General features: G+C 39.0%; 2 protein-coding genes across 4 annotated transcripts in view; one reads left to right on the top strand and one right to left on the bottom strand.

The window, feature by feature from the left end:
- The window catches only part of cdk12 (cyclin-dependent kinase 12), a 34,641-nt gene extending 20,594 nt beyond the window's left edge, over window positions 1-14,047 (bottom strand). The window contains exon 1 of the mRNA XM_039739362.1: window positions 11,437-14,047. Within this exon, the coding sequence (XP_039595296.1) occupies window positions 11,437-12,512 (1,076 nt within the window). The 5' untranslated portion in view covers window positions 12,513-14,047. The remainder of the gene's footprint in view (window positions 1-11,436) is intronic.
- Window positions 14,048-14,140: 93 nt separating this feature from the next.
- The window catches only part of med1 (mediator complex subunit 1), a 31,763-nt gene continuing 22,287 nt past the window's right edge, over window positions 14,141-23,616 (top strand). Inside the window, exons 1-5 of one of the 3 annotated variants that reach the window (XM_039739359.1) lie at window positions 14,141-14,276; window positions 18,150-18,256; window positions 18,424-18,502; window positions 22,897-22,951; window positions 23,047-23,179. In XM_039739359.1, coding sequence (XP_039595293.1) covers window positions 14,165-14,276; window positions 18,150-18,256; window positions 18,424-18,502; window positions 22,897-22,951; window positions 23,047-23,179 — 486 coding nt within the window. In that variant the 5' untranslated portion in view covers window positions 14,141-14,164. Of the gene's footprint in view, window positions 14,277-18,149; window positions 18,257-18,423; window positions 18,503-20,653; window positions 20,825-22,896; window positions 22,952-23,046; window positions 23,180-23,616 lie in introns of those variants that run through there. The other 2 variants (XM_039739361.1, XM_039739360.1) reach the window with 2 other exon arrangements.

Here is a 23,616-nt window from a genome sequence, read left to right as displayed (position 1 = left end):
GTGTGTCATTGCCAGAAGGTTTGCAGTGTCTCCCAGCACTGTCTCAAGGGCATGGAGGAGATTCAGGAGACAGGCAGTTAGTCTAGGAGAGCTGGACAGGACCATAGAAGGTCCTTAACCCATCAGCAGGACTGGTATCTGCTCCTTTGGACAAGGACAAACAGGATGAGCATTTCCAGAGCTCTACAAAATGACCTCCAGCAGGCCACTGGTGTGAATGTCTCTGACCAAACAATCAGAAACAGACTTCTTGAGGGTGGTCTGAGGGCCCAACGTCCTCTAGTGGGCCCTGTGCTCACAACCCAGCGCAGTGGAGCTCGATCGGCATTTACCATAGAATACCAGAATTGTCAGGTCCACCAATGGCACCCTGTGTTTTCACAGATGAGAGCAGGTTCACCCTGAGCACATGTGACAGACGTTGAAGGGTCTGCAGAAGCCATGGAGAATGTTATGCTGTCTGTAACATCATTCGGCACGACCAGTTTGGTGGTGGGTCAGTGATGGTCTGGGGAGGCATATCCATGGAGGGACGCACAGACTTCTACAAGCTAGACAAAGACACCTTGACTGCCATTAGGTATCAGGATGAAATCCTTGGACCCATTGTCAGACCCTACGCTGGTGCAGTAGGTCCTGGTTTCCTCCTAATGCACAACAATGCCCGGCCTCATGTGGCAAGAGTATGCAGGCAGTACCTGGAGGATGAAGGAATTGAAACAATTGAATGGCCTTCACGATCCCCTGACTTAAACCCAATAGAACATCTGTGGGACATTATGTTTCGGTCCATTAGGCGCCGCCAGGTTGCTCCTCAGACTGTACAACAGCTCAGGGATGCCCTCATACAGATCTGGGAAGAAATGCCACAAGACACCATCCGTTGTCTCATTAGGAGCATGCCCAGACGTTGTCAAGCATGCATACAAGCTCGTGGGGAACACACAAGATACTGAAAAGCATTTTGAGTAGCAGAAATTAAGTTTTTGAAAAAATGGACTAGCCTGCCACATCTTCATTTCACTCTGATTTTAGGGTGTCTACACAATTGAGCCCTCTGTTGGCAGAAAACTTTTATTTCCATTAAAAGACTTGGCATCCTTTTGTTCCTAAGACATTGCCCTGTTGTTATTTGTATAGATATCCAACTTCATATTGAGATCTGATGTATCTAATGTGTTTCTTTAAAGTGTTCCTTTAATTTTTGTGAGCAGTGTATATATACAGTATATAATACACTAAGACCATGGCAAGCAAGACGCATAATTGCTAAGGAAGGAAGAGAAGGTAACGAAGGTAAAGAAAGCGATTGTTAAGGGATGTTAGCGATCGGGCTGGTGTGGCACGTGATGATGTCATCAGGCTGAGTCAGCACCAGCCTGCTTTGGAGCAGTTCATAACACGCCCAGCTTTGAACTGAGTGCTCGACCACTGTCATTATTAACTTGAGAAACAGCAATCACAATCGAAACGAAGAAGGAAATTGTGTGGAAATATGAGAGTGGTGTTCGGGTGACCGATCTCGCTAATACGTACAGCATGTCGAAATCCACCATCACAACAATTTTACAAAGAAAAGGATTTGCATAAGGAGGCTCCTTCTAAACAATAACCACCTTCCATGTCATTCTCCTCCTCCCTTCCTGCAGCCCAAAGATGTCAAATTAAATGGCGAGTACAGTATGAAATTGTTGTTTCTGGTAGGCTATGCACTTTTTATAACTTTTTGGTTAGTACATTAGAAAAATTATTGGCATTTTGGTAAATTATGCACATTATACAACCCTGTTTTATTATGAAAAGGTTAAGTAAGTGTTGCTGTGGGAGGTTCGGAGTGCATTACGGGCATTTCCATTATTTCTTATAGGAAAAATAGTCTTGACTTACAACCAGCCCTCGCAAATGAATTGAGTTCATAAGTCAAGGGTCCACTGTACTGTATTGTACTGTATTCATGATAGACTGACTGGCAGCTCTAAACTGACCTACTGTGTCTGTCTTCATGGATGTGCCCTGCAAAGGAATAATAAACATAGCTGGCTCCTGCCTTGCAACTTATGTTGCTAGAATGGGCTTCAGCCCACAAATACCCTGAACTTGATTAAGCTGGTCTGATAACAGATGAATGGTGCTACCAATATGAAAAAACAGGCAGAGAAAGTACTCAATAATATTCTTACCGGGTACCATATACCTAGTGCTGCTGAAAAAGACACCAGCACCCCAGAGCCCAAAATTAGAGGCAGCATTATACTGTTTAACCTACCATCATTTGTGCAACTTCACAGTACTTAATTTTGAAAATGCACTTTTATTTGACAAATATTTAGAACACAAAATGTCACCTCCTTCATTTGTTACCATTTATCATTTTTAACAGTTTCTTTGTTACAATTTAAATGACAAATTAAGCATGTTAATAATCTAACCATGAACATTTAAAATGTATGTTTCTTTGTTTTTAATGCTGATAATAAATACTAAAAATGTGCATTATTGTGTATTACTGTGAACTCTTAACACCTGAGTGGTATGATTTTGTCCACTGTTGTGTATAAAAACTTTTTCAAGTACTTATTGTAGGACTGCCCACAATGTGTGGGATTTGGATAGTACATCTTGATACATTTCCACCTTAACCAGCAAGTTTGATCACTTTGCATCACTGACCTTCATTTGATTAGAAAGGCAACACATTGAATGACTATATAAAACATAAAAAGGGGTATTTTCCTCAAAATAGACCCAAAACCAGCTCCTGGATTTCTCTAATTTTTATCAGTGCAAGATTAAGGTAATTCCTCAAAAAGCTTTTTTTTTTTTTTTTTATTCATCTTTACTGGGGTGGCAATAATCGTGAAGGGACTGTACATAGAGGGTCTTGAACAAGTATTGTCCTTTGACCAATTGTCTAATTTTATTAAATAACAAATCCCTCATTAAAATTGTGTTCTCTGTGATATTACTCATAATAAAAAATAATTCATTTTGAGTGCTTTGAATTTATAACAAGAAAAAAATTTCATTATGAAATAAAAATTTCAGAGAACAACATTTTCAGCATATCATTTATTTTTTAGTAAACCTAAACAGTTGGTGAAGGAAATTAATAGTTTAGTATGGCACTCCATGACAGAATTTACAAATGTATAATATCTTCTACACATCTCAATTGATTTTTGGCAGTGTTATTATGTCAAAAGATCCAGTGTTCATGAATCTTGCATCTTCAGATTGACTAAGCCAGTGATTCTCAAGCTCAGTCCAAGGTGATCCACTGCAGTTACAGATTTTCGTCCCTACCAACTTCTGCTTTTATTTGAATTTCTACTTTATTTAAGCAAAGCTGCCGTTTCCTGGTTTCTGCATTTTAGTGTCAATGCAGATATTACATAATTAGATTTACTAAATTTTTGTTGGAATGCAGCAGGCATTTATGTATGTCAGACAGGGATAATTTTGTGTTTTTGTATCTTGTTTTTTTTTTTTTTAGACTGTTCAACACTGTTACCACAATTTTCATTCCACCTTTCAAGATGTTCTGGTTATTTATTTTATTTTGTGTTGATTAACATGCAAGAGGGTATGACACAGATATAACTGGAGGCTTCCAGCATATAGTATATCTGCCTGATATCTACTCTATACATCATTAATTTCAGAGCCTAAGATAGACAGCACTTTATTTATACCCATGGGAAATTCAGCCTTTTACACCTCAATAACTAAGTAAAAATTATTCTAAAAAACCACCACACACCAGAATAATTATAAAGAAAAACTTTTCATTAGCAAGGAGCAATTAAGGAAGTAAATTCCATATAAAAAATGAATAGTCAAATGACAAAAGAGACAATAATGAATTTAAAGCTACAGAACAAATACTGTACAAGCATTTTGAAATTTCTTATTACACGACTTCCAAGTCACGAATTATGTCAGACTTGCCATCCGAGGTTGCCGATTTCATTGATGGACAATGTCAATTTAAACAACTGAAAATGACATTTAGTAACTGCGTGCCAAACTGCCACCACAGTTGTACTTGCCCCTTTTTGTGACAGCCAATAGCATGCTGCCTGAGAGAGAGGGCGCTGCATGTAGAGTTTTCAAGTACAACGAGTTTAGCTGCAGTCTCTGCCCTTTTTCCATGCTGTCATTGCCTGTAAAACACAAGACACCAGACAGACAAGCTTCTTGAGATTGTCGGGTCCAAAACATCCACGGGTTCCTTGTTCCGTACCACTGCATTATATACTTTGTTCTTCTAAATGAGTAATAATTGGTTTTCAGCTCTCATGCAAACAGGGTTCACCCCAACAACTAAAGACAAAACCAAACCTGTTATAATTTTCACTGAGCAAGTTGAAAACTAGTTGGAGAAGGTCGCCAAGTATGTCACATTACATTACTGCTTTAAGGGAGCATGCTTGCAAACTGCTAAGATTATGTAAATGAAGGCTATGAATGAAAATTGCTGGAACAGTCAAGAGACAAAGCCTTACCAGAAGACAACCAAGACCAGCTAAGTATACAGTGAGATCGATCAGAGATAAAACAACACATTGAGTGCGCTTCCATAAGCTTTAATAACTCTGTTATTCACAGCAACACCATTTCAAAAGTGCCATGTACATCCTAATTCCAGTTAGAGAAACCTGGAAATTGGTCTCTGAGAAACCGGGTTAACACACATAAATTTCTCTGGAAGTAACACGGTTATGTGACCATGCCAACCCTTAACTGGGATGCAATTAACAGTTTTGTAGTCTGCACATGCCTGTTGTATTGTTAGTCTATTCATGCATTTGCTTCACAAATGCTTTTAGCAGCTATGGAAGGAAAATAGTCAAAGAACCCAAAAAGACAAATTTCCTGAGGCAAATGCTTGGACAATCACATTATTCTTTCTCCTGGTTGAAATCATGTGCCTCAACATTTTAGAAATCTCTAAATTTATGTTGATGAGCTGGATGTATAGTGCTAGGCTCTGTGGCACAATTTCAGGAGCAGTATATATTGGAAGAAACGCATTAAAAGAAATGTGTATTAAGTAGTCCATTTATTTCAAACACGTAATGAGTAATCTAATGCAGTATTTATTTTACTGAAGTAAAAATACAAACGTTGTCATCAGCCCAGCAGGACTGGGTGCAAAGCAGGAAGCAAACATACCAGTTCAACGCTCCTTAGCAGGGCTCAATCACACAGCCAAGTGTGTGCTGTGTGTAAGCTAGTAGGAGAAACATAATGATGTGTCAAGTTTAGTTTTAATCCAGCTGTTTGCTAGAGATAGTTTGAAACAGTGTGATCGAGTGATGTAGCGGTCAGTGTTCACACTGCAAATCTTAACGGCTCAAGCTGGGGATGCGAAAAGGGGCTGGATGTTATATACTTCACAGAACAGAACTAAACATATTTGTAAAACACAAGAAAATTGTTAAGTTTGGCTTTGCTTCTGGTGAGTTTCATGAAGATTCATATATGGGCTTGGATATAACAGCAAATGCTGGACATCTAATGTGCAGTTTTTCCATACAAAGAAAGAAAAAGTAAAAGTAACAAACGGTGTATATAACATAATACACAACTATATAACATAATTAATGTTTTCCTAAGCAATGAGTAATGTAACAAAATTACTTTTATAAGTAACATTCCCCACACTGGTCAGGGGAGACAGGATAGAACCATGTTTTTAGATTCACTATTGCCGATGATGACATTTAACTTTTTTTTGCAAAGTTAAAACATTATCTAAAGGATTTTGCCGAAGGAGAGCTCCATAAGTGGACTCACATGTACAGGTGGTTTTTAAGAAGCCAGGTCACTCACCTTATCCTGGCTGTTTGTGTGTCTCAATGACTGTGAATCTGGCAGGAACAAAAAACCAACAGCCACAGTGGGCCCACAGAAATTTATTTGAATACCACTGGACTGAAGCATGTGAAGGTGGCATTCTATAAATTTCATTCAATGCATTTATAAAATATATTAATCTGTACCACCAAATCAGAAACAACACTATGATCTAAACTACAAATATACACATTGTGATTTTATCTAGAATACCATTAGTATTTAATCCTGATCCAGTTTCACAGTGTAAACACAGCTGACACAAGTCTTTCCAATGGAGGCCTCAGATTGAAATAACTTATTTCAACTGAATTTATTTTTGCCTAGTGTCCTATATACCAAGTGTTGGAAGTACAGGTTTACAAGTATAATGCATTAACAGTTAATTGATAAACCTTATAACATTTACATGGATGAACACTAAAACTACACTTATGTTAAGCAAACCATAATATAAAGTTCATTACAAGTGAGATATGCACTGCTGACAGCAGAAGAGAGGAAAACAAACACCCCAGTCAAAAGCACTCCTCAAGAAAATAACCCTCTTGAGGTATTTGGCCAGTTATAAGACAAAAATATGTTCTGATGACTTAGACTGACTGGCCTTTCACCTCCTCCTCAGTATTCTGTGTACTACAAAAAGTACATGCTGGAAAAAGTAAAAAGATTGACTTGTTAATATTTCCAAGCCTCCCAATATCTCTGGTGCCGCATGCCATGTTGGCCTTGTGTTCAGAACTTACAGGTCTGAAAGAAAGACATTTATCTTGCAGTTAAGGGAACTGTATGGAGAAACGACCACAGCTGTAGTTTATATCTTTCTTGGCCTCTTTGGTTTTTTTATATGAGTATCATTACAAAAGAATACTCCGAACACTAATACATTATGTAATATTACATGATACAGTCTGAAAAAGCTAATCACAGTCTACCTCATGTACAGTTCCTCCTGTCAACTTAATATTTGAAGGTGTACACTTTAGCATGGTTTTAGGTAAAATATAAAATGTTTATTAAAGTATAAAACAACTTGGCAAACTATTCAGCTTGATTCAAGGACAAAAGGCATTAATTCAGTAATACTGTTTAAATTAAACGAAGGCACTACATCTATTAATTGGGAACATACAGCATAGTAATTAATATTAATGTCTGGTTAAAGTTAATAAACAGATGGGGTGTGCTAGGCAGGAACCAACTCTAAACAAACACCCTAACACGGCACAAGATCTATGCATGCAAACATCGACAGTGGGCCAGGTCACAGTTACAAGTCAACTAAAAATATAAAACTGAAGTACCTAGGAAAAAAGTCACACATGCACCAGGAAAATGTGCAAACTATAGAGGCACATCTATTGGAAGTTGGGTTCTGATTCAAAATGCAGCACTAACCACCGTTCCACCATGGCCCACTTTTTCATGAACTGTTTCAATGTTTTACTGTAGAGTTAAGGCTAAAAAATGTAACTTCGTTAACACGGAATAACAAACAAGTAAAAAACACACAGAGATAAAAAAATAAGCTATTGTCCCGTGGACACAACTGCTTTGTGTCAAAATGTGGCAAATTACTGCAAGAGTAGCCAGCTGCTTACAACAAGAATGTTGTATGTTCTTTATTCAAGGTTTACTTGGTACTTAGAAAATGTTCATTGTTATATGAGAAGATACAGATAAACCATTTGTAGAGAAGAAAAAAAGTCTTCATTAGCATGCATGTATCACATATTTATGTATGTATAAAACAGTTACTTTAAGAAAGCAAACTAATCACTTCACCATTTCTGCAAATTTTTGATAACATTACGTGCAGTATATAATGGCTAATAATGCAAGCGGTTTTCAATATTATTTGTACATTACAAAAAGTGGTATACAGTACTCAGATTTCCTTTGAATATATACAGCTTCTTAACAAGACAAACCTTCAAACAAATACTTTAAGGAAGAATTCAAAGTGCTTTTTAGAAAGAAAATGATGCTGCCTAAAAACCATGACAGCTTCGGAGAATAATAAAATTCCACCTTCAAAAAAGAAGTTGAAAACCTCATCTTACTATCAAAATCATTACATTTAAATATTTACCATTTAAACTTTAAGCACATACACTAAAAAAAAAAAATCAACACAATCACACAACCAAGGTTTATACTACATCTCAAGAACTGCTTAAAAATTGAATACTTGGCAATATTGTTCACTTTTGCTTCATAAAAAAAGATATTACTTTCCAGAATTTTCTAACTCTCCACACAAGGCTAGGTAAACGTATCATAAACACCTTCTGATTCAACACCTTAATACCACACTATCATGGGACACAAGTCCCATTTGCATCATACCTCTTCATCAACCACTTACAGATACAAAGCATAAACATTTGCAGGTATCTATATGATTAGTCAACCACAGAGTTCAATTATTTTTCATGTGTGTGAATATGCAAATGCAACTTTAAAATATTTGCAAGATTAAAGTCAAATATTCAGTTGACATTTTTAATAATTGCTAAAAATCTATCTTGAATCATTTTGCTTTTCTTGCTGCATGCTTCTGTAGATTAGCAGTTTTACTTTACGATACTTTACCTATTGCTTAGAATAAAATGATTTTCCAGATTACAGTAAAAATGTTTAAGAATTTGAACACATTTACTTTTTGGCCTAGACCTTCTGAATAACAGCCATTCCAAGTCAGAAACAGAAAAGGACAGATTTAAGATTTACAAAGGCAGTCGCCTTCTGTTGGAGTGTGTAGTTTTTTTTTTTTTTAAATAAATACAAAGGAATTAGGAAGAATAGAAAATGAATTAAAAACTGGCATTTTCCTCTATGCTTCATGCTGGTTTTACCGTGAACATTTATCTTTTGAAAAGATAAGATAACTTCCTGAATACTAGGCTAGCACCCCCACTGATTTCAACATCATCCCTATCGCAATCCCCATTTGGTGGAAGTTTAACTTTATTATGTTTAAGAATAAAACTAGGGATTAAAAACTTGGCCAAATGTCAGGCTAAAGATGAAGGAAACACCAAAGGCAAAATAACTTAACACACATCTAGTGATTTTATTATGTACTTTGCAGGTTTTTATTTATATCATGCAAACAAAATTTGGGGCATAAAAATGAAAAAGCAAATCATTACAGCTCATTAGAAAAACAAAGCATTATTCAACAGCCATGACAACCACTTTTGAAACTCCCAAACTTAAAAACTTATTTTTTTTTTTTTTTAACAATATGTTCCCATTTTAGGCATTCAGTGTTCTAGGGACCAAAATTAACTGTAAACTACAGGTATACGGCCCAACAAAGACCCTCAAGCACTACCCCTCATTATTCACTGTGTGACCTTGAATAGTTAATTCAAGTGCCACTGCTCTAACTACTGAACAATAAAACTGTATGACACCATACACTGCTGAAAGTCACTAAATAAAATAGATATTTGTTGTTAAAGCTTAACTCCACATTTATAAGTTCTAGTGGTTCTATTGGTAAAAACTGTGGACTGTAAAGAAAAATATGTTGCAGATTCAGTCCCCATCACTGACTCACTGTATGGCTGTGACTAAGTTACCTATGTCAGTGTTCCATAGTTGTTGACAGACTGAAATAAAATTTACATTAACACATCTTTCAATTGTGCTAATATTTTTTTTATCTAAACAGCAGAAAGAATATGTTTGCTAGCCTTTTTTGAACATCCAAATGATGGACAAAACAGGAGTAAAGCACACAATGTATGCTACTTAAGACTTTTAAAATACCTTCTGCATTGTTCCTCATGAAACATTAGTTCTGATGCAAGAACGGAACGGTACCAGTGTTAACTTCTGACACTGGATTTCAAGCTGGGTAATTGACAAGACGTGGAGGACAGGAGGAGAACATAACACATGAAGTGAACTTCAGTGGTATCTCTATGATTATATGGACAGGCCTGGATTTCCTAGCAATATGCTTTTCCCAATTATTATTACAAAACAATAATGATAAGTCAATGACTTCAAATACTGACATTGCAGCAAAATAACAAAAAAGGACAATTGTTTAAAAAGGAAAAAAAAAACCCAAACATATCATTAGTCTTGAATAAAGGACAATAATACATGAAACTAATCCTGGTCTTCAAATTTCTCAAAGGCATCAATAAAACTGACAAATCTTATAAAAGGAAACCAATGAAAAGTAAGGGGAAAACACTTCACGGACTAAATGGTTTCTAATAATCCAAACTTAAATACACATAAATCAGGTACAAATACAAGGTGATTTTATTCAAAAACCGAGTCGCAGAACAGTTTTCTAAAATGGTGAGAAAGGTGACATGCAAAAACACATTAAATTACAGCATGTAATTATTTTTTCCTTAAGTCATAGTAGAAATGGAGGACTATAACAAGGGGCAACACCTACATTCTAATCACTACACTCTGACAGAAAGAGTGCACTTCTGCTAAAAAACCACTATGAACAAAAAAGGAATTCCATCTTGGCTGCATGTTGACTTACAATGCATCTTAATATCTGTAAATACAAAGCTTGGTTTAACTTTTTTAGAACATATGAAAATGAGACCATTAATGTCACCCTGCTCATTTGTCTGGCCAATGGCAAAGCTATCAGACTATCTAAAAACAGGTGCTTTAAAGCCCATCAGTATATTGAACTTGTGTAATCAGTTTTCCAACATTGTATCCTACTTTTGTGGCAAATATTTCTTCAACTTTGAATTATCTTTAAAAAAAATTTAAAGTGAACTTGGAAAATGGATGTTTAAATACAGAATTTAAGTTTGTTTAGTTTATGGTTTGTTGCAGTGTTTAAATAAAAAAAAAGTTTTAAACTTGCTTCATCTAATTCAAGGGTGCCAGAGAACAGAGCCTATGGCTGGGAAAATTGGACAAAATGATACAACCAGCCTCGAACAGGAAGACCGAACATCACTGCATTCACTCTTACCTACATATAATTAGCATCACATTTGTATCTTTGCGATATAGAAGCCTGAATACTTGGAGAAAGAACCAGGCACACATGTAGAACATGCATACTTCATACTTTCATGAGACAGTAGTTCTTCCTAATGTACCTCTGCAAATTATGATCTTCCCAGTTCCGTAACGATTAGATTGTATTACAAGTTATAGACTTGAAGCTGCTGAGATTGAACCTGGACAATGCAACGATGGATTACAATTTCTGACATAAATCAAATGCCTTATTATCCGAGTATATTTAAAGTGAAACCTGTGAATCAACTTAAGACACATGAATTATTTCAAGAAACTGAGAAACAAAATATGTCTGACACAAAAACAAGTATCTACTATAGCTCTGAAGATACTAATCTGTTCACTCCTGATCTCAAACCACCAGAAGACACAATCTTTTGCAAACAACCCATATACTTTCAAACTCTACTTACCTTGGTCAGAGTTTTGGAAAAACTTAATGTAACCAACTACAAGTACAAACATGCCAGTTTTGCTACAATCTACTAGATAAACTATACATAGTCACAGAAAACTACAAGAACATGTGACCAACCAGGTTGTACTCACCTAGACACTGGACTGGTGCTAGATGAACGACGATTCGTGTAGGGGCTGTTGGAGCGCCTCCTGCTGGTATAGGGACTGCTATCCCGTTCATAGCTGGAGGAACGTGGACGACTGCGGCCCGATGACTCTCTGTAGGAGGGTGGACTGGGGCTTTGCTGCCGGCGGTGATGGTAATGCTGATCATAGCCATCTTCACTGTCCTGCCCATAGGTTCCTACGGAGCTTCCCAAATGCCCAGGACTATCATCCCCTCCACGTTTTGGACTTAAACTTCGCTGTCTCCGCTGACTATCCTTGTATGCCTTGGATGACTTCCTATGGCTCTTGTCAGCTCGATCCTTTTGGAAGGAGCGGGACTCCCCCTTGTCACGCCTCTGCTGCTTTTCCTTACGAGACTTGCCTGTGCGCCCACTCTCTTTGCCCTTGGACACAGAGGACCCTGTTGTACTGCTAGGCATTGAGGACAATGCTGCAGCAGGGGTGGTGGACACAGAATCACCCCTCTTCACAGTAACATGGTCACTATCAAACGCGGCCTTCCTGGAAACCACACCTCGTTCTTTACTCCCCTTACCTGTAGACCCCCGGTCCCTTTCCTTCTTTTTTTCAGTTCCTGGATCCTTGGATCTGTGGGAGTCTTTTCCTTTCTTGTGGGCATGCCGATGCTTGTGGCTCCTATTTTCCCCTCCACTTTTGCCATAGTCTGAGCCAGACTCCGTACGGTCCAGTCCACGTTTGTCACCCTTGCCCAAAGGGGGATCAGAGAAGGTGTCCGAGTCTGAGCTGATGTCATCGTACTCCACTAAAGGCTTGATTGCACTGACAGCTGGGGGCGCCATGGTGCTGGCAGCTGACCCAGAGCCATAGGCCAAGCTTTCCCGACTATGCTTGGAGGACTTGTGTCGCTTGTGCTTAGCAGATGAGGTGGAGGACGATGAGGCCTTGAGCTGTTGTTGCTGCTGCAGCTTGGCGTCCTTGCCTGTGGTGTTGGCGGCAGAAGGCTGAAAGTGTTGTTGGGAGGCGGTGGCGCCTCCGTCCTGCTTCTTGCGCCCATGATGTCCCTCAGACCCGGGCATTCCTCCTGGTAGCGCGCCACCTGCACAAAGCTGGGCCTCCACAACCAAGCCAAAACATTAAACGAAAAAGGAGTTAAAAAAGAAAAGTATGGAAAAACGAACACGTCCAAAATAATAAAACACGGACAAAAAAACAGAAAAGCACAGTCTTTCGCTCTATTATCTTCCCGTTCGATTCATTCCAGTTCTGCGTGCCGCTTTTCTCTTCCGAGTTTAAATTTTTGATCCACGAAAACAAAAAATAAAAATAAAAAGGGTGCGGGCTGAAGCTCGCGGCGAAGACGGAGAGATCCTGCCGGGCTCTGCTACTCGGACTGTTTATTTTCTTTTGTTAAAAAAGTCTGATATAATCTTAGCAGTTTTTTTTTATTACCCTACAGTCCGGCTGCGTGTTCACGCAAAGGTGTCAAAATTCCATCACTTTACGGTCTTGGTCCGTGGTGCATGGGCGATTTTACTTCACTAAACTGAAAATGAAAAACTGAATCGGTTGGTGCTGTTTACATGTTCCTTTTTATATGTACATATATATGCCATCATTTTAAGTCTCTTTATAATATATATTGGTCAGAAATGTAAGTATTTTCGTGTGCAGTAAATGTTCTAGTTTATTTTGAGTGGCCCCGGGAGGCTATCTGGCCCACACTGAGGGCGATGTTTGCGAATTGAAAACAGCTCCTGCCCTGCCGCTAAGACGAGAGGACAGACGCCATTGCGGCTCCTTCCCGCAGCTCTCTAGCAAGCAGCGGCCGGAAGCGCTTGGCCCTGTCAATCATGAGGTTGCCCAACAACGTCGCCGATGGTCCCGCCCTTACCCGTCTTTTGCTGTCAATCTTCTTGTCGCTTAGGAACTCAAACGCGGGGCTACCCTTTCGTTCGCTTCGTTACAAAGGTCCCCACGTCATTTATTTTGTTACCGGAAGTGTTATCTTGCAGAAACGGCTTTCTCGTTTTAGCCGAAAAAGCAACATTCGCACTCTACTCTTCACAATCCAAGATTTTTTCGATTTCCAAAAGCGGTGTTTTTCTTTTCCGTAAGGTTCTCAATGTGGCGCAAGAAAGGCCGTTTGACATTAGTCTGTTGTGTGATACTGACCAATCAGAGCGCGTAGAATGAGAGCAAAATATTCAAGTGAAATGCAAAAACAATGTAAAAAAACTACTTAAAATATTTTGGTTTACATGTATTGAATCAAAAATACCGTTATGTAAAAAAGGCACTGAATTCCGTAATTGTAAGTACTGTACGGGATTAAGCAAGCTGGTAGTGCTAGCGTCTTCATAATTAAAATAAAAAAATATATAAAATGTGGCGAGCCTGAGGTCTTCCAGACGTTGGCTTGAAAGCAGCAGACCCCGTAATCGTTGCAACAGAATAGCTCTTCAGTTCCCTTTTTTCTGTTGGTAAAAGGACAGTCAGTTATTTATGTAACGAACTCTATCGTTTTAGAAAGTTCTAGAACTTTCTATGTGTGATACACAGAAGAGAAGCGAACAGCAAACTGATTCCCCTCATCTCACAAAACCCAACCGTATCTCAAAACTTCCTCGAAGTCACGCCGGGCGCCACGCTTCAGACGTGACGAATTCCGCCTCACGTACAGCACGTACAACCCGGAACGTCTTCGTGATGCCGGAACTACGCACAGATCATGGCGACAATGGCGGGGGTATGTGTGCCTGTGGGCACCCTGGCTGGAGAACTCGGGGTGAATGCCACCGCGTCACCGCCAGTCGATCGAGCCACCTCAGATGAAAGTACAGGTAAGAATGAGGTGAAACTGTTTTGGTCTTATAATCTCTACGGATGGTATATAACGGAAGCAGATGGCATCTCAAGGAGTGCATTCAGCCACAATTTAGGGGCTCTGAAAGTAGGAGTTTGGGTTTAGTGCAGATGGTACCTGTGGAGGTAGAACTTTAGTACTAGAGTGATCATACGCTGTAGGAGCAAAGTTTGAATTTATTTGAGGGGCTTTGGAACCGGGGTATTGTAATCGGTCTGATGTGTCCCCCATCAGCATTGCTTTGAAATTTCAAAGAAGCAATCTTGAGAGTAGGACATTAACACTGGCGCGATCTGCTTATGTAGACTAGGTTATGACAACGAAAGGATTTGCTCCTAGAATAAGGCATGCAAGTCGGTATTTTCCAAGAAGCTGGAATATGAAAACAATTTGCTGTACTCCACCCAGTATAACTTTGACGTTGGGGCGACGTTCTTCTCAGAGTGGTGCGTTGTAGAATGGAAGGGTTTGAATCAATTTAATTTCACATCAGGACATAGACTTTGAGGTCAGTATGATGTGTTGTAAAGGGACATCAGTCTCAAATTGTACATTTAGTTATTTGTCACTTGATAAACAAACTTCATAAAGACCACATTGGTCTTCTTATTCCCAAATTCCAGTGATTGGAGCGCTTGCAGGTAAAATAACTTATTTACTGTGACAACATTTTTAGCAATATTACAGTTGTCCAATTACAAGCTTGTGTATTCAAGGAAATACGATTTGAAAATTAGGGCGACGTGCTTATTGGGAGAAAACTTAGAATTTATTGTGAAAGTTTTGAAATGAGGGTAACTGATGTGATTTTTGGGGAGCAGGGCTTTAAAAAGAGGCAGATCGGTTTCAGATGCAGTACTGTATTTTTAAAATGATACTGGAGACAGCATTTGTGGAGTTGTGGGACCTGAATTTACACTCGCTGAGGAAATTATTAGGAACACTGTTGTAATATTGAGTAGGGTCTCCTTTTGCTCTCTAAACAGCCTTAATTATTTGTGGCATGGATTCCACAAAATATTGGAAACTTTCTTCTGAGATTCTGGTCTGTGTTGACATGATTGCATCGCACAATTCTTGCTGATCTGTCAGCTGCACATTTGTGCTGCGAATGTCCTGTTCTACGAAATTCCAAAGGTGTTTCATTGGATTCTGATCTAGTGACTGGGAAGGGCACTGAAGAACACTGAACTCATTATCATGTTCATTTAACGAGTCTGAGATGACTTTTGCTTTTTAACATGGTGCATCATTCTGAAAGTAGTTTATTGAAATGGGTATATTGTGGCCATGAGGATGTACATAGTTATCAGGAGTACTCAAACAGACCTTGGTATTCAGGTGATTATTAATTGGTATTAACGGCTCCAGGTGTTCCAAAAAATATTCCCCACAACACCACCACCACCATCCTTGGACTGTTGACACAAGGCAGGTTGGGTGTATGGATTCATGCCATTGGTGCCAAATTCTGACCATCTGCGTGTCTCAGCAGAAATCCAGATTCATCAGACCAAGTTACATTTCTCCACTCTTTACCTGTCCAGTTTTGATGAGCCTGTGACCAGTGCAGCCTCTGGCTTTCTGTTGTTGGCTGTCAGGATCAGCTTGAACCAGTGTGGCGATTATACTCTGACCCCTCTCATCAATAAGGCGTTTCTGTCTGCAGAACTGACACTCTCTGGATGTGTTTAGCTTTTCGGACCAATCTAAGAAAGCTATAGAGACTGTTGTGCATGGAAATCTTAGGAGATCAGCAGAAATAATCAAACCAGCATGTCTGGCACCAATATTCATGCCATGGTCGAAATCACAGAGATTGCTTTTTTCCCCATTCTGGCATTTGATGTGAATATTAACACTGACCTGTATCTGAATGGTTTGATTCATTGTGCTGGTGCCATATGATTGGCTGATTAGATAATTGTATGGATAAGCTGGTGTGCAGGTGTTTCTTATAATTTGCTCAGTGAGTTTAAGTTTACCCATGAGGTGTTTATAGCATCTTGGGTTTAGAGAGCGAGTTTCTGACTTATTGTAAATATTACGGACAAAGAACTTGGAATGGAGATAATTTGATTTAGAAGCTTGGATTAGGGTTCATTGTGCACAGTGTCGATACTATGATACAATCACTCATTATGCTTTGATACAGTGGTGTGAAAAACTATTTGCCCCCTTCCTGATTTCTTATTCTTTTGCATGTTTGTCACACAAAATGTTTCTGATCATCAAACACATTTAACCATTAGTCAAATATAACACAAGTAAACACAAAATGCAGTTTTTAAATGATGGTTTTTATTATTTAGGGAGAAAAAAAATCCAAACCTACATGGCCCTGTGTGAAAAAGTAATTGCCCCCTTGTTCAAAAAGAACCTAACTGTGGTGTATCACACCTGAGTTCAATTTCCTGATTACTGCCACACCTGTTTCAATCAAGAAATCACTTCAATAGGAGCTGCCTGACACAGAGAAGTAGACCAAAAGCACCTCAAAAGCTAGACATCATGCCAAGATCCAAAGAAATTCAGGAACAAATGAGAACAGAAGTAATTGAGATCTATCAGTCTGGTAAAGGTTATAAAGCCATTTCTAAAGCTTTGGGACTCCAGCGAACCACAGTGAGAGCCATTATCCACAAATGGCAAAAACACGGAACAGTGGTGAACCTTCCCAGGAGTGGCCGGCCAACCAAAATTACCCCAAGAGCGCAGAGACGACTCATCCGAGAGGTCACAAAAGACCCCAGGACAATGTCTAAAGAACTGCAGGCCTCACTTGCCTCAATTAAGGTCAGTGTTCACTACTCCACCATAAGAAAGAGACTGGGCAAAAACGGCCTGCATGGCAGATTTCCAAGATGCAAACCACTGTTAAGCAAAAAGAACATTAGGGCTCGTCTCTATTTTGCTAAGAAACATCTCAATGATTGCCAAGACTTTTGGGAAAATACCTTGTGGACTGATGAGACAAAAGTTGAACTTTTGGAAGGCAAATGTCCCGTTACATCTGGCGTAAAAGGAACACAGCATTTCAGAAAAAGAACATCATACCAACAGTAAAATATGGTGGTGGTAGTGTGATGGTCTGGGGTTGTTTTGCTGCTTCAGGACCTGGAAGGCTTGCTGTGATAGATGGAACCATGAATTCTACTGTCTACCAAAAAATCCTGAAGGAGAATGTCCGGCCATCTGTTCGTCAACTCAAGCTGAAGCGATCTTGGGTGCTGCAACAGGACAATGACCCAAAACACACCAGCAAATCCACCTCTGAATAGCTGAAGAAAAACAAAATGAAGACTTTGGAGTGGCCTAGTCAAAGTCCTGACCTGAATCCAATTGAGATGCTATGACATGACCTTAAAAAGGCGGTTCATGCTAGAAAACCCTCAAATAAAGCTGAATTACAACAATTCTGCAAAGATGAGTGGGCCAAAATTCCTCCAGAGCGCTGTAAAAGACTCATTGCAAGTTATTGCAAACGCTTGATTGCAGTTATTGCTGCTAAGGGTGGCCCAACCAGTTATTAGGTTCAGGGGGCAATTACTTTTTCACACAGGGCCATGTAGGTTTGGATTTTTTCTCCCTAAATAATAAAAACCATCATTTAAAAACTGCATTTTGTGTTTACTTGTGTTATATTTGACTTATGGTTAAATTTGTTTGATGATCAGAAACATTTTGTGTGACAAACATGCAAAAGAATAAGAAATCAGGAGGGGGGCAAATAGTCTTTCACACCACTGTATGTATTAGAATGTATTTATTTCTGTATAAGAGAATGTAACCCAGCACTCCTCAATATTTGTACCATATGCATTTTTCAAATTTGTTATTTTTGTGGCAGAGGCAGAAAAGCAGGCAAAAATGAGTTCCTTGCTGGAGCGGCTACACAACAAATACAATGCTTCCAGACCCTGGCCAGAAACCATGAAGCTTGTGCGTCAGGCAATGGTGAGATATCCTGAGAAAGGCATTGGACAAGGGAAATTAGAGGCTGGTAATTTTAGTACTGCTGGAAAGAATATTTTTCCTTGCTCCACATTTATTAGTGAAGAGTGGTGGTTTTCAGAAAGAGGTATAGAAAATGGCTGAATGGATTTTTCTTTCTGTTTCGTCAGGAGAAGAGAATCAGTCTTAACACAGGGGCCCATCAGTGTCTGGTTAGCTGCTTGGAAACACTGCAAAAAGCATTGAAAGGTAAGTCAGGGGTGAACACAGTGGACATGTATAATACTTCATTGTTATTCTTTATGAAAATAATCTTTTTGTCAATTGTTTTTAGATAGGACTTTATTTGTCCCCAGAGGGACATATGGCTTTTCACAGAATCTCTTTAAATAAATAAATACATAAATAGGTAGATAAGTAAGTAAGTAAGTAAATAAATAAATTTACATTGATATTTTGGTCTGAACCCACACTGGAATGATTATAAAGCAAGGAAAGGTCTGACTTGTTTGCCACAGTCACAGTGAGGCATTATATAGACGTATTGCTGTTGGTATTTCGGAGGCCCAGTATCATTTCCTGACACACTTTTGCTGAAAGTCCACAGAGTTAGTGTACCAGAGGGAGGGTGTGCACCATTGTTCATAGTGGCACTCAGTTTTGCTTTAATTTTCTTCTTTGCTTACGACCTCCAGGGGTCCAGAGTGCATCCTTTAACCGAGTCTGCCCTTTTAATTAGCTTGTTGATTCGGTGGGCCTCCCTTGAAGTGATGTTAGAAGCCCAGCAAACCACAGCATAGAAAATCGCACTGGCCATTACAGAATTATAGAAGATGTCAAGGATGTCACTTCCCACTTTAAAGGGGATCAGTCTCCAAAGGAAAAAGTTCCTCCTCTGCCTTTTTGTTTATATTTTGTCTGTGATCCGAGACCAGCCCAACCTGTCATTAATTTAATTTGTTAAATAACATTGAAAATGCATATGTGCAATGAGCACTTTTAATTTTTAATGCAGGTGTTTAATGGTATGTTGAAGGCTAATTTTTGGCTTCTTACACTGGAAGCTAATGTTTCCTCAACAAAATATTACAAAAGGAATACTGAAATTTCCACAATGCACCTTCAAAGCCAAGTATTTCAGCAGTGATAAACTAAGCAATGCAATGTCAGTCAGACAATGGGTGATTAAGAAAGTTTAGATTCTGGCCTATTAAAAGAGGAATTCCAGTAAAACAACTTTTGGTTTTTCAACATAATCCTTCCAAGCATGAATACAGATGCTACCACATTAACAAATGTTTTCCTTACTCCTCCTATAAAATATTTTTTTTGCTTGTGCAACAACTATTCTGTAGGTGATGTAATGAGTTCATCATTGCCATAGTGCATCCAACTGTGATAGCATTTCAGATTGAATGAAAATTGGTGTTCTCGTGACACTTGTTCTTGAGAACAGAGGGATGTGACATCTCTTTGAATGCACAAATTCACAGAGCAGCCTTTGCAACACCCAAACTATGATGAGGGGATTGTTGTGTAGTAGGAGCAGAATGTTCAATGGCTTTCCTAACCACTTTTTCCCAACTGACTGTTGCAAATAGCAGAGCAAATCAGTGTAGTATTGAACAGTGATGTGGGCCTTTTGAGGCATTTAATCCAGATGGACTACCAAATTACCAACACCTCTAACGTAGGCTTCCAGTAAGCTGCAATTAATTCACCATCCTTGAGATTTATTGGATAACACTGCTGCTCCCAGCTACAGGAGACAGAGTGTCAGTGTTGACTTGCTCACTGTTTGTGTGAAGATTGGATGTCCTTCTTGCATGGACATATGCCTTCCTTCAATATTCTAAAGATAGGCATGATAGGCCAATTTGAAGTCACCAGTTAACCTAAATTACATTAATGCAGGTATATGCCTGCTTGAGTGTTAATGCTTTGCAACGGACTGGCAACCCATGTAGGTTTGGATCCTGTCTTTCACCTAATGCTGCCAGGTTCCAGCTCCCATATTCCTAAACCTGGATAAACAGACACAAAATGAATGAATAGATTGATGGTTTGATTAAGACTTTATTGTACATTACATTTTAAAAGAATACTCCATCCACAAATTAGATTTTTTTCCATTTACTGTATTTACTGTATGTAGTTTATACTGATGGCAGAGAAAAAGTTTTAATCTCATGTTTTCATTCAGAACAGAGAGAAAAAAGTTTAAATATTTTTCTCTGCCATTACTACAAACTACATGGGGTAAGTAACATTAAAGTGTAATTTTTGGGCAGAGTATTCCTTTAATGTTTTAAACAAATATTAAACATCTGGGTTCATTTATGTTTAAGCCATTAATCATTAACAAGTCCTCAGTATACAATCTTTTTTACATTTCAACAGCAGCAGTGAATGATATGTTTGGATCTGTCCTTCAGATCAAGATGCAGCAGCCCAAGTAGTGAGAGGAAGAGAAAAGTGTGTAGGGAGAGTTCAGAACCTGATGGAGGGAGAAGCACAGGGTAACAGAAGCAGTGAGCATCGAAGAGGGCCTTGAAGTAAAACTGCACAGAGGTAGGCTGGTGAGGAGAGATTAACTAAAAATTGTGAATGATGGGTATACTGGGATATAAGTGGGACAGGCCAGCCAGGCATTGCGGTGGATCAGCCTCAGTGTCAGCCAGCTTTAGTCATCGCTGAAGGAGGATCATGAGTGAGTATGGTAACAGAAATTAGTGATTGAGTATATTTTGTAAATTAGATTTACTATACTATACTGCCTATACAAATGTGCTTGTGTTACATTGCAGGTTTTAATTTCTTTCTGAAGGCTTATTTCCATTGGTTGACCAGTCATGTACTTACAGTAGGTACGGAAAGTATTCAGACCCCCTTCAATTTTTCACTCTTTGTTATATTGCAGCCATTTGCTAAAATCATTTAAATTAATGTTTTTCCTCATTAATGTACACACAGCACCCCATATTGACAGACAAAAAAAATAATTTTTTAAATTGTTGCAGATTTATTAAAACAGAAAAACTGAAATATCACATGGTCCTAAGTATTCAGACCCTTTGCTCAGTATTTAGTAGAAGCACCCTTTTGAGCTAATACAGCCATGAGTCTTCTTGGGAAAGATGCAACAAGTTTTTCACACCTGGATTTGGGGATCCTCTGCCATTCCTCCTTGCAGATCCTCTCCAGTTCTGTCAGGTTGGATGGTAAACGTTGGTGGACAGCCATTTTTAGGTCTCTCCAGAGATGCTCAATTGGGTTTAAGTCAGGGCTCTGGCTGGGCCATTCAAGAACAGTCACAGAGTTGTTGTGAAGCCACTCTTTCGTTATTTTAGCTGTGTGCTTAGGGTCATTGTCTTGTTGGAAGGTAAACCTTCGGCCCAGTCTGAGGTCCTTAGCACTCTGGAGAAGGTTTTTGTCCAGGATATCCCTGTACTTGGCCTCATTCATCTTTCCCTCAATTGCAACCAGTCATCCTGTCCCTGCAGCTGAAAAACACCCCCACAGCATGATGCTGCTACTGCCATGCTTCACTGTGGGGACTGTATTGGACAAGTGATGAGCAGTGCCTGGTTGTCTCCACACATACCGCTTAGAATTAAGGCCAAAAAGTTCTATCTTGGTCTCATTAGACCAGATAATCTTATTTCTCACCATCTCCATTTAGCAAACTCCATGCAGGCTGTCATGTGTCTTGCACTGAGGAGAGGCTTCCGACAGGCCACTCTGCCATAAAGCCCTGACTGGTGGAGGGCTGCAGTGATGGTTGACTTTCTACAACTTTCTCCCATCTCCTGACTGCATCTCTGGAGCTCAGCCAAAGTGATCTTTGGGTTCTTCTTTACCTCTCTCACCAAGGCACTTCTCCCCCGGTAGCTCAGCTTGGCCGGATGGCCAGCTCTAGGAAGGGTTCTGGTTGTCCTAAACGTTTTCCATTTAAGGATTATGGAGGCCACTGTGTTCTTGGGAACCTTAAGTGCAGCAGAAAGTTTTTTGTAACCTTGGCCAGATCTGTGCCTTGCCACAATTCTGTCTCTGAGCTCTTCAGGCAGTTCCTTTGACCTCATGATTCTCATTTGCTCTGACATGCATTGTGAGCTATAAGATCTTATATAGACAGGTGTGTGGCTTTCCTAATCAAGTCCAATCAGTATAATCAAGCACAGCTGGACTCAAATGAAGGTGATCTCAAGGATAATCAGAAGAAATGGAAAGCACCGGAGTTAAATATATGAGTGTCACAGCAAAGGGTCTGAATACTTAGGACCATGCGATATTTCATATTTCAAAAATTCTTTTTTTTGTCTGTCAATATGGGGTGCTGTGTGTACATTAATGAGGAAAAAAATTAATTTAAATGATTTTAGCAAATGTCTGCAATATAAAAAAGAGTGAAAAATTGAAGGGGGGGGGGTCTGAATACTTTCCGTACCCACTGTAAGTTGCATTATGATTAGAGATCTTCTGTACAGAAGATGATGTAATTTTCTTATTAGGTTTAGAAAACTGTTCTGGTTGAATATCTACATTTGTTATTTAATATACTATTCATTGAGATTCAGTAATATATTTCTAGCAATTGCCTGTTTTTATGCTCAAACTAAGTCTGCATTTTGTCCATTATTCAGTGACATCATTGGCTTCCATGACAGATCGACTGGAATCCATTGCTCGACAGAATGGGTAAGCATTCTCTGATAAATATATTGTAGTTGTAATGTGACGTTTTCTGTTTGTTGCTCTCTTAACATGCTATAAATCTCTCTTCATATATACAGGCTGGGTTCTCATCTAAGTACATCAGGGACAGAGTGTTACATCACCTCTGACATGTTCTATGTTGAAGTGCAGCTTGATGTCACAGGTCAGCTAGGAGATGTCAAGGTAGCGCATCATGGTGAAACCCCTGTGGTGAGTATCTAATTACTTGGAATATGAGAGTTCTTTTAAGGTCTTTTTTATTATTATATGTGCAATCTACCGTGAAATTCTTACTTGCGTAATGCTCCTTGCAGTCACAATAGTCAGCATAAAACATCAAGCTTAAATTAACAACTCAGACTTAAATCAAATATTAATAGTCATCACAGTAAATAACAAATAACACAACATTCCATTCACTTGAAGCAAAAAATGATGTGACACTTAACTCGTTCAGTTGATTTCAAACAGTTCATCGCATATGACAGTTGAGCAGCCTTATTACGTGCAGGTAGAAACTGTTCTTAAATCTCACTCTTTGGCTGTTAATAGTTCTATTGTATCTGTTTGATGGGAAGAAAGAAAAACATCTTTGTGGGGTGACTGGGGTCCTTTATGATTTGTTTTGCCATTCCCAGACAACCCTT

Source organism: Polypterus senegalus, chromosome 17, assembly GCF_016835505.1.
Source record: "Polypterus senegalus isolate Bchr_013 chromosome 17, ASM1683550v1, whole genome shotgun sequence".
Classification (NCBI taxonomy): domain Eukaryota; kingdom Metazoa; phylum Chordata; class Cladistia; order Polypteriformes; family Polypteridae; genus Polypterus; species Polypterus senegalus.
The sequence above is the reverse complement of the archived record's forward strand: the minus strand, read 5'-3'. Positions and strand labels throughout refer to the sequence as shown.